Source organism: Hylobates moloch, unplaced genomic scaffold, assembly GCF_009828535.3.
Source record: "Hylobates moloch isolate HMO894 unplaced genomic scaffold, HMol_V3 SCAFFOLD_8, whole genome shotgun sequence".
NCBI classification, from domain to species: Eukaryota; Metazoa; Chordata; class Mammalia; order Primates; family Hylobatidae; genus Hylobates; species Hylobates moloch.
The window spans coordinates 23,766,863-23,778,361 of record NW_026652283.1 but is presented as its reverse complement, the minus strand read 5'-3'; the positions used below and the strand labels follow the sequence as shown (position 1 = coordinate 23,778,361).

General features: G+C 38.3%; 1 protein-coding gene across 6 annotated transcripts in view; it reads left to right on the top strand.

Annotated features, from left to right (window-relative positions):
- Nucleotides 1-11,499, top strand: part of DNAI7 (dynein axonemal intermediate chain 7) — a 93,280-nt gene that overhangs the window by 8,640 nt on the left and 73,141 nt on the right. For 2 of the 6 annotated variants that reach the window (XM_058443304.1, XM_058443301.1), the window contains exon 2: nt 5,007-5,024. Coding sequence is in view for 3 of the 6 variants with exons in the window: in XM_058443301.1 (XP_058299284.1) it covers nt 5,007-5,024 (18 nt within the window). In the remaining 3 variants the exon portion in view is untranslated. Of the gene's footprint in view, nt 1-52; nt 138-177; nt 328-5,006; nt 5,025-11,499 lie in introns of those variants that run through there. The other 4 variants (XM_058443302.1, XM_058443303.1, XM_058443305.1 and 1 more) reach the window with 4 other exon arrangements.

Sequence of the window (11,499 nt, the reverse complement as noted above, 5' to 3'; positions counted from 1 at the left end):
AGAGCCTCCGCGCGGCTGCGCTCTTTTCCTGGAGTGCAAGTGGGCGAGGCTTGTCGTCCGGACAACCCGGGAGCGTTTGTCCACACGATTTCAGCTCCGACTCTGCGGACTACTGCGGTGGAGCTTGACTCGTAATGGTGAGCAAGGCAAATGAGGCAGACAGTTGGAGGGGCGGCCACTGATTCTGCTTCACCAGTGTTAAATAATGTAATCAAGAGCCGGTCATATTTTACTGCGAAGCGGGTCGGTTTGGGAAATAACTCATACCTCGGAGTGGGTAGGCCCTCTTCTTAGCAATGGCTTTCCTTACCTGGATCGGGCGGACAGGTAGGAGTCCCAAACCAGTTTCTGCAAACGGGAGATGGTCAAAGCTGTCACACGGTATCCTGATCTCGAATGTTGCTAAGCTTGAAAATTGGTCCCAACCTAGTAACTTCCAGTAATGATAGACGTTCCCACTAAATTTTCTTATTGCAACTTGGCGGAAATGTTTTAGTACCTCTCCAGCAGGTAATTAAAAGCTAATGCAATTTAATCTGCTTTGAAAAGATATTTTATGTCGTCTTTTGTGGGAATATGAATTGTTTTGTGATTCAAGGTACTCACCCTGCATTAGTTAAATATGATAAAGCTTCTCATTTTGTTTTTCTGCACTCCTCAACTGCCTTGTTTTCAGCAAGGAAAGGCCAACATGTAGCTATGAGAGTATCTCTGTCTGATTTTCTTCAATGTGGTTTCCATCATTTTCTATAATTAAAACCAGAGGAAGTGGAGAATGTAATTAATTATTTAATTCATTAATTAAGGGAAAATATGGAGTGCATTCTTTGTACTTGGCACTAGGCTAGAAGCCAAGAATACCAAGAAGAACATGATGACAACTCTGCTTATAGGATACAGATTAAACAGCTTTACAACTGTAACAATCGAAGTTTCTAAAATGGGGTAACACAAAGTTGGAAATGATGAAATTTCAGTGAGGGGAAACAAGGGAAGGAGAGTGGTGCTTTTCAACCTGTTTCAAAGTGTAAATACGAGTTTTCCACAAATGAGAAGAAATAGGGAGTGGAGGCCTGGCGCGGTGGCTCACCCCTGTAATCCCAGCACTTTGGGAGGCTGAGGCGGGCAGATCACGATGTCAGGAGTTCGAGACCAGCCTGGCCAGCATGGTGAAACCCCGTCTCTACTAAAAATACAAAAATTAGCTGGGCGTGGTGGCGCGTGCCTGTAATTCCAGCTACTCAGGAGGCTGAAGCAGGAGAATCGCTTGAACCTGGGAGGCGGAGGTTGCAGTGAGCCGAGATTGTGCCACTGCACTCCAGCCTGGGTGACAGAGCGAGACTCCGTCTCAAAAAAAAAAAAAAAAAGAAAAGAAAAAAAGAAATAGGGAGTGGAGAGCATTCCTGGCAGAATGCAAATGGACCTTAAGTCAATTTACAATTGCGAATAAATTGGAGAACAGTAAGCACTTACTTGTTACCTCCCAATTTGTTACCTGAGTTTCTTCTTCTTCTTAGATCCTTCTCCCAATGTTTCTCAAAGTGTGGCCCATGGAACATTTATTTCTAATGCACCCGGAGTACTTATTAAAAATGCAGATTCCAGTAACCCACTCAACTCCAAATCTACTGTATTAGTTTCCTAAGTCTGCCAAGTAAGGAATTGCCACAAACTGAGTGCTTAAAGAAAAGAAATTTATTGTCTCGTAGTTCTGGAGACTAGAAGTCCAAGATCAAAGTGTCAGCAGGTCTGTGATACCTCTGAGGGCCTTAGGGAGAGATCTGTTCAGACCTTTCCTGGCTTCTAGTAGTTTCTTGGTTTGTGGCAACAAAACTTCATTCTTCACATGGCATTCTCCATCTGAGTATATATATCCAAGTTGCCTTTTTTAAAATTATTATTATATAAGGACACAAATCATATTGGATTAGGGGCCCACCCTATTCAGTATGACTTCATCTTAATTTAACTAATAAAATCAGCAATGACCCTATCTCCAGTTAGGTCAAATTCTGAAGTACTGGGGATCAGAATTTCCACATACGAATTTTTTTCTTTTTTTCTTTTTTTTTTTTTTTTTGAGACTGTCTCGCTTTGTCACCCAGGCTGGAGTGCAGTGTCACCATCATGGCTTACCGAAGCCTCAGCCTCCCTGGTTCAAGCAATCTTCCCAACTCAGCCTCCTGAATAGCTGGGAGTACAAGGCACGTGCCACCACACCCAGCTAATTTTTAAATTTTTTTAGAGACAGGGTCTTGCTTTGTTGCCCAGGCTGTCCTCAAACTCCTGGGCTCAAGTGATTCCACTTTGACCTCCCAAAATGCTGGGATTACAGGAGTAAGCCAGTGCACCCAGCCAACATATGATTTTTTTTTTTTTTTTTTTTTTTTCTGAGGCAGAGTTTCGCTCTGTTGCCCAGGCTGGAGTGCAATGGCGCGATCTCGGCTTACTGCAACCTCTGCCTCCCGGGTTCAAGCGATTCTCCTTCTAGCGATTCTCCTGCCTCAGCCTCCCGAGTTTGCGAGGCCGAGGTGGGCGGATCACCAGGTCAGAAGTTCGAAACCAGCCTGACCAACATGGTGAAACCTCGTCTCTACTAAAAATACAAAAATTAGCTGGGCGTGGTGGCATGCACCTGTAATCCCAGCTAATTTTTGTATTTTTAGTAGAAACAGAGTTTCACCATGTTGGCCAGGCTGGTCTTGACCTCAGGTGATCCCCCTGCCTCAGCCTCCCAAAGTGCTGGGATTACAGCCGTGAGTCACCGCACCTGGACAACATATAATTTTTTGAGTGATAGAATTTAGCCCATAACGGCTGGGCGCGGTGGCTCACGCTTGTAATCCCAGCCCTTTGGGAGGCCAAGGCGGGCAGATCACGAGGTCAGGAGATCGGGACCACAGTGAAACCCCGTCTCTACTAAAAATACAAAAAAATTAGCCGGGCGTGGTGGCGGGCGCCTGTAATCCCAGCTACTTGGAGAGGCTGAGGCAGGAGAATCGCTAGAAGGAGAATCGCTTGAACCCGGGAGGCGGAGCTTGCAGTGAGCCGAGATTGCGCCACTGCACTCCAGCCTGGGCGACAGAGCGAGACTCCGTCTCAAAAAAAAAAAAAAAAAAATTTAGCCCATAACATCCACTGAACCACAATGTAGGAAGAGAAGTGAGTATACACACGTTTAGTCCATAAATACACATTTCTAACAAGCTTCCCATATGATTCTTATATGCCCTCTGAACTTTGAGAACTACTTCACTGCATAGTGGCTATTATGACATATAGGAGAAATGAGGACATGTACTTACCCCAAACCTGATTTATATTAAAAGCACAAGTGAGAAGTGACAATTTGCCCCTCTTTAAAATATAGATAATTGAGAACCGGAGCAATGCTATTTACATATTCAGCTGTTTAGTACTTATTTCACGATAGAAGTATGTTAACTATTAATTGATAGAAGCTATGATAAAAATAGAATCTATTTGTAAAAATTACATGGCAGCAAAGTCTCTACTTTTCTATCTCCAGTGCCTCAGAGTGCCTTGTGTGTAAATCATTAATTAATATCTGCTGAGTGAATTAGTGTAATATATGCACTCTTCAAGAAGATGGAATGTACTGATATGTGTTAAACTTCAGTTTTACACAGTATAATCTTATGGGTTAAACTAATATTTCCTGTGTATAACTCTTCAAATATGTAAAGTGTCTTATGTTCACATGATCTCCTACAAATTCCTTACCAGAAATCTGATAAACACATGAGCCTAATCAGGAAAGTATAAGTGATATTATTGTAACTGTGAATCTTTTTTGAAATCCCGTGCTTTCCAAAATAATTTCCAGAAAAGAATAGATCTGCCTTAAAACACATTGCTGAATAGAATCTTAATTTTATCACAGCTTTGCCTGCTTTATTTATTTATTTATTTATTTTTTGAGTCTTGCTCTGTCACCCAGGCTGGAGTGCAGTGGTGCGATCTCAGCTTACTGCAACCTCCGCCTCCCGGGTTCAGGCGACTCTCCTGCCTCAGCCTCCTGGGTAGCTGGGACTACAGGCACATGCCACCACGCCCGGCCAATTTTTTATATTTTTAGTAGAGATGGGGTTTCACCGTGTTAGCCAGGATGGCCTCCATCTCCTGACCCCGTGATCCACCTTCCTCAGCCTCCCAAAGTGCTGGGATTACAGGTGTGAGCCACCACACCCAGCCGCCTGTTTTATGTATTTATTCATTTTTTGGAAATGGGGTCTCGCTCTGCTGCCAAGGCTGAGTGTCATGGCTCACTGCAGCCTTGACCTCCTGGGCTCAAGTGATCTTACCACCTCAGCCTCCCAAGTAGCTGGGACCACACGCATGTGCTTGGCTGATTTTTAAAATTTTTTGTAGAGACGGGGTCTTCCTGTGTTTCCCGGGCTGGTCTTGAACTCTTGGGTTCAAGTGATCCTCCTGCCTTGGCCTCCCCGAGTGCTATTACAGGAGTGAGCCACCGTGCGAGGCTGCTTTGCGTGCTTTAAATAACTGATTCCCTTTCTATAAAAATCATCAATCTAACTTTATGGAAAGGTTATTTCTTTATGAGATCATTCCCACACTTGCAAATTTGACATTAGTGCCAATAATTGGTCAATGATTTATTGTCCTTTGAACCCTTTAAACTAGTTCCTTCTTGACTAGTACTCTGTTTAGTAACAGGGCATTTCATTAAACATGGATCATCGATTGTCCTAAGAAATAGTGTAAAATCTACATACAAAAAAATGGTTCAGTAGGTGAACTTAGTTTTCCTATACTTATTTGTAGTTTTGTCTGGACTGTTTTTAAAAAACCATTTTATCTTGGGATAATTTTAGATTTGCAGGGAAAGTTACAAAGATGGTACACAGAGTTCCCTTATGCCCTTTACCAGGCTTCTTCTAATTTTAACATCTTAGATAATCATGATACTTTTGTATCAGAATTCTCTTTAAAATTGATCAATTCTTTTGTTTTCCAACTTTTAGGGTCCCAAAGCAAAAAAGGTATGTAGAATTTTTTTCAAAATAGATAATTGTGTAATCACTAACAGTGTATGAACAGAATATTTACAGAGTTATAAAATATTTTTATAGTTTTAGTTTGTAGAGTTTACCAAGCTTACTTTTTAGACATTAATGCAGTTTAAATCATGGAATAATCCTGTACAACAATAGGACGCATTTCAAATTTGACATAAGAGAGTTCTAATTTTACAAATACTTTTAAAAATAGCTTTTAATTTTTACTTGTGTCTAGATTTGAGGCTTTTTGTTAATTCTGCTCTAGAAAATGTTGGATTAGGAACCCCTTTTTCTTCACTCCAGATACATATATAAAATTTTAATGATAAAATGTGCTATGCCTTTAAAGTGAAATCTAAGGTAATACGACTTTAAATGGGTTGCACGGTAACACATACTTCGTGGTTTTTTTTGTACTGTTTAGAAATTTGAGTTCAATAAACAATGTACCGTTCTCTATGTCCAGAATGCCTTTTTCTCTCTTCTTTACTTTGTAGATTTATACTTTAAATTAGAGTTTATAATCTATTGGCTGGCAGGCCAAATTTACCCGACAGACATATTTTGTTTGATCTTAGAAGTGTTTTTTTTTTTTTAATCAGCCAACCTATTTTTATGCAAAAATCTGATTTCCATCTATTCCTAAGAAATTGGAAACCTGATAACATTGGGCCTAAATAGTCCTATAAGGCAACAATTGGCTGGGCTGAATAACAGCTACCCCTTTTAGGAATGCATAAAATCTTTGATTTGCCATAGTCTTGACCATAAGCAAACCTCTTACTTTATTTACCTGTTTGGTCCCAACAGGGATTTGCGTCTGGAATGCCTGCTTTAAAGCATACCTCAAATGTCACTTCTCTGTAAATTTTCCCATTGTTCTCTGTTACAGATCAATTATACCCTGTATTTTCTTGGTTTTGTTTTGTTTTGTATTTTAGAGACAGGGTCTCACTCTTGTCACTCAGGCTGGAGTTTAGTGGCATGGTCTTGGCTTACTGCAACTTCCACCTTCTGGGTTCAAGCAATTCTCCCACCTCAGCCTCTTGATTAGCTGGGATTACAGGCACACGCCACCATGCCTGGCTAATTTTTGTATTTTTTGGTAGGGACAGGGTTTCACCTTGTTGGCCAAGCTGGTCTTGAACTCTTGACCTCAAGTGATCTTCCAGCCTCAGCCTCCCACAGTGCTGGGATTACAGGTGTGAGCCACTGCACCTGGCTTATACTCTATGTTTTCATAGCACGTGAATTCATGCATACCTCAATTATAACCCTTCTATCATTTTCTTCTAATTATTTATAATGGTGAGCTTTTCATGGTCAGGAGCGTGTCATATTTTTACATCCATGATGTTTAGCACAGTGCCTGGCACATAGTAGAAATTCAATCAATATTTGTTGAATGAATATGCGAAACCCCATTTAATCTACCACCCTTAAAAACACTTGGGCTCTGCCAAGGAAATGTTTATATACAGTGTATTCAGTATTTATACAGTTAAACATTTCTTCAAGAAATACCATTGAGTGCCTTCTTTGTTTGCTTCCGTCAGTCACTTGGACCCATGACCAACCTGATATTCTGTTAGAAACTGTGGATATAACTGAACAAAATTTATGAAGGCTCTGGAAGCATTCAAACATTCTGGAGGGCCTGTGTGTCTCTATAATCATTCATTGATTTGTGTGGACATTCATTTTGTGCTTTAGACTGTGAAATCTTAGAGGCATCATTTTAAATCTGAAAACTCATTCTTTTAAATTACCTTGGTGCTTCATGATATACAGGGGTGGGCTATTACGTTGATAGTATTGTTTCTCTGAAAGAATGGTGAGATTCTTCCTATGAAATTTGAAACCAAACCTAGAGAAGAAATCACTTACTTTTTTTTTTTTTTTTTATGAGACAGAGTCTTGCTCTGTTGCCCAGGCTGGAGTGCAGTGGCACAATCTTGGCTTACTGCAACCTCCACCTCCTGGGTTCAAGTAAAGAAATCACTTACTTTTTAATTATTTCACTTTTAAATATTGCAGTTTGGAGATGAGGTGTTCTATAAAGGGAATTTACAGTGTAGGTAGGAAAACATTGAAGGATATATTTTATACTTTCTGGCTTTTTAAAGTTTTCTTAAGGGAAAATTAATAAACACACATGGTACAAAATTAAAATAGCATTAAAAAATTGAAACTTTTCCTCCACCCAAGACATTTGATCTGCCTTCCTAGAACCACTGTACATCTTTTCATAAATTTTCTAAACATTAAAGGGCACACATACGTACACACACACAGACCCCTTTTCTCCCTGCATATGGGAGCATTCTGCACCTTCTATTTTTCACTTAACAATATTTTATTAATTATAGGATACTCATCTTTTTACATTTTAACATTACTGAAATTGAGATGTGTCTTATAATAGTATCTTACAATCATTGTAGTCCTGGATTGACATTCACTTCTTCAACAGAAGATGTTTGCTTCTATCTGTCAGTTGGGGTTATTACCAGTCTGGTACTACTTAAATTCTATGCTTGAGGGTTTTGGGCCACACCAATGGTATGAGTCAGACTGCAAATCCACATGAACTGGCTTGTGGTTTAAATTTTCTCAGGAATTTTTTTTCTTCCTTCTACCAGTGTCAGAGTTGAGATACGCAAGGCTTTTTTTTTTTTTTTTTTTTTTTTTTTGCTATGCATTACTGTGTTGTGAGATTGTCTTTCCCTATATCTAGTTTTATACAGGTGTCGCCTTTAACTGCCATCTTAGGCATTATTTCCTTTTTGGGACATAATAAATACATCTTACATCTGATGACATCTTAGGTTCAATGGAGTAAGTATACCTTGGGGACCTTTTTGTTTTGGTTTACGGAAATTACCTCACTCTTTTTCATAGCTGCATCATATCTCATTGAAAGTATGCAACATGATTTATATGTTGGCCCTATTTTTTGCTATCACAATCAAGGCAGGAATGAAGATCCTTATATATAAGTTCTTGTGAACATGGAAGAATATTTATTTCATTGATTTAGCAGTGTTCAAGGCATTAAGTGAACAGCAGCAAGACCAAGTTCCTGCCTTCATGAAGCTTACATTCAACTTGAGGGTGGGAAGTGAGACAGGAATATAAATAATATAATTTCAGGTAGCTTTTAATACATAGAAACTAAGAGGTCATGAAAAAATGTGGGATAGGGCTAATGATGATGCTATTTCATATAATCTGATTAAGGAAGTAAAATTTAAGAAGAGACCTGGATGAAGCAAGGGAATAGGTTAGTAATTATCTGGGGCAATGAGTATCCTAAGCAGGAGAAACGGACATAGTTTAGAATGACCTTGGTGAAATGCCAGTGTGGTTAGAACAGACTGAGTGAGGTAGAAAGTGAAAGATAAAAACACGGCATGGAGACCGTGGTTAATCAGGAGCCGGTTTGTAGTTCATGGCCAAGTAAGCCATGGTAAAGTATTTGGGTTTTATTGTGAGTGTGATGGGCAGCCTGGGAAAGTTGTAAACAGAAAAGTGGCATGATCTGATTTACATTTTTAAAGGGTCACTTTGATTCCCATGTGGAAAATTCACTGTAGGGGGACACAAGGGTAAAAGTAGAAGTACCCTTTAGGAATCCATTACAGCAGTCTAGGTTAGAAGTCTTCAAACTGAGAAGTAAAGCATACTCTGACAGGTGTACAAATATTTTCTAAGGATACAAGGACACAGTTTTATGGAAATCAATCTTCAGATGATTGACTTCCGTATTTACCTTTTCCTGAGAAAATGAAGTCATACATCAAAAAAAAAAAAAAAATCCCTGCCTTTTTACCATTGCATCCTCCTCTGTCACAATCACCCTTCTTACAAAGTAAAGCTTATCTGTTATCTACTCCCATTCTCACTATGATTCTTTGTCCTTGGGCCTGGGATGTGAAACCTTTAGACAATTCAAAACACTGATGTTGGTAAAGCTTTCTTTAATCAAGACACTAAGGACTTCCTGTTTTTGTCTGCCTTACCTGTCTTTTTGGAAGTGGTGAAATGTGTCATTAAGAAGTATTGAGATATTGTGAATTTAGACATATGGTAGTGTGAAGTGGTGATCATTTTTGTTTAGTTACATTGCCCATGAGATTATTATCAAATTATGGTACCAAAGAATGTATCAAGTTACATTGTGAGAGATTTTTTGGTACTGTCATTTGATAATAATCAATGTTTTGGTACCAGACTACAAAGATAATATAATTAATTTTTTAATGAAGAAAGATTAGGGTATTAGTAAAAATGTGAGGGTAATATTTTTACTCAGATTTCAAAGTTGCCTTTTGAAACTTCATGTAATTTAAATTAGTATTGTTCATTGCAAAATTAGAAAATTGTGTAAGACTATAGAAAAGGGTATGATACCTGATGCACTGTTAAAAAACCCATCAGTGCATTTATATTAATATATTTTTATCAGAAACCACTGTACTTCACAGAATACATGAAATACAGAAAACAGTGATTAGACTATGAGAAGAATTGCCTTACAAATTGATGAATACATAGATGATTCCAGTTAGTCTCAGTTAATAATTTATGACTTTTCTTCCAGTGAAGAAAATGGCATTATTAATACAAATTTGATGTTCAAATTACTGTTTAGGAATACAACTGTGAAGAGATTTTACAAAACTTTTAATACTTTTATTTGAATTGGTTGTATTTTATTTGATTGAAATCGTGCTCAACTACCCCCAGGAATGGGACTGTAATGAATGGGCAAAAGGGGGGTGCTTATTGCTATAGTCTGTACTTTAAATTCTATTTTCATTTAGGAACATGTCATCACAAACAGGCTTCAGTTGCCAAAGAGTTACTCCTGATTTTTATGGAACATTCAGTGCTGACACTAAAATATAAATGGTATTAAGTTCAGGACACTAAAATTGCATCTTTTAAAAACAATATATGAGGGAATTAAATCAATTTACATCTGGCTCATAATCAAAAATGAGATAGGTTGCCATGAAGGTGCATATCAACATATTTATTTGTACCAAAAAATGAAGTCAGACTATCTGATAGAAAGTAAGTCTGATATGGCCATTTAGTTTAAGTTAGAAAACAGTTTTGCCAATTAGGTAAATGGTAGACATTTTTTATACTTCAAATGAGCTAAATCTGCAGCTTTAAGATTTTGGTGAAAGTGATATGATAAAAAAATTATCAAAAATAATATTTTGATCTCTCCGATTTCATTAATATGAGGCTTAAGATTTTGGGGACCGCCATTTCTGCTAAAAACAGTAAATAGTGCTCACTACAATATATACAGATAGATCAAAGCTATCATCTTAAAGGCATTTAAGAAGCGATAATACAGGAAGAAATTATCAGGAAAAAACCTGAGTGAAGACATAAACCAAAGAAGTAATGGAAGCATGACAACTGTTTTTGTTTTTTGTTTATTTTATTTTATTTTGGAGACAGGATCTTGCTCTGTCACCCAGGCTGGAGTACAGTGGTGTAATTACAGCTAACTGTAGCCTTAACCTCCCAGGCTCAAGTGATCCTCCCACCTCAGCCTCCTGAGACTACAACCATGTGCTACCATGCCTGGCAATTTTTTTTCTTTTCCTTTTTTTTTTTTTTAGAGATGGGATTCCACTGTGTTGTCCAGGCTGGTCTCAAACTCCTGGGCTCAAGCAATTCTGCTTTGGCCTCCCAAAGTGCTGGAATTGCAGGCATGAGTCACCATGCCCAGTCCAAAGCAATTTTTATCATGAAGGTATTTGCAGAGCTGGGCAGAACTTGAGCTTGGTCTTCATAGCAAAAATGAAAGCCAGATAGTGGAATGATGTCTTCAATGTGCTGCAAGAAAATAGCTGCCCACTTAGAATTCTGTACCAGCTAAAATAAGTTTTCAAAAATAAAGGTGGAATAAAAACATTTTCTCACAAACAAAAACTGAGTTTGCCACCTGCAAAACAGATTATATCTGTACAGTATAAAACAATAATCATAATAAAAAACATGTGAGTTTAACAGTAATTAAACTAAGATACATGACAAACAACCCAGATATTCATCAGTTGATTAATCAATAAACAAAATTTGGTATATCTATGCATTGGAATATTATCTGGGCATAAGAAGGAAGTACTGATGCATGATATAGCATGGATGAACCTCGAAAGCATGCTAAATGGAAGAAGCCAGTCACAAAAGACCACATTTTACATGATTACAGTTATATGAAGTGTCCAGAAAAGGCAAATCTACAGAGACAGAAAGTAGATTCATGGTTTCCGTGAGCTAGGGATCTGGAAGAAGAGAGTAACTACTAATAAGTATAAGATTTCTATTTCGGGGTGATGAAAAATGTTCTAAAATTGATTGTGGTGGTGGTTACACAACTCTGTGAATATACTAAAAACCATTAAATTGTGCACTTTATATGGGTGAA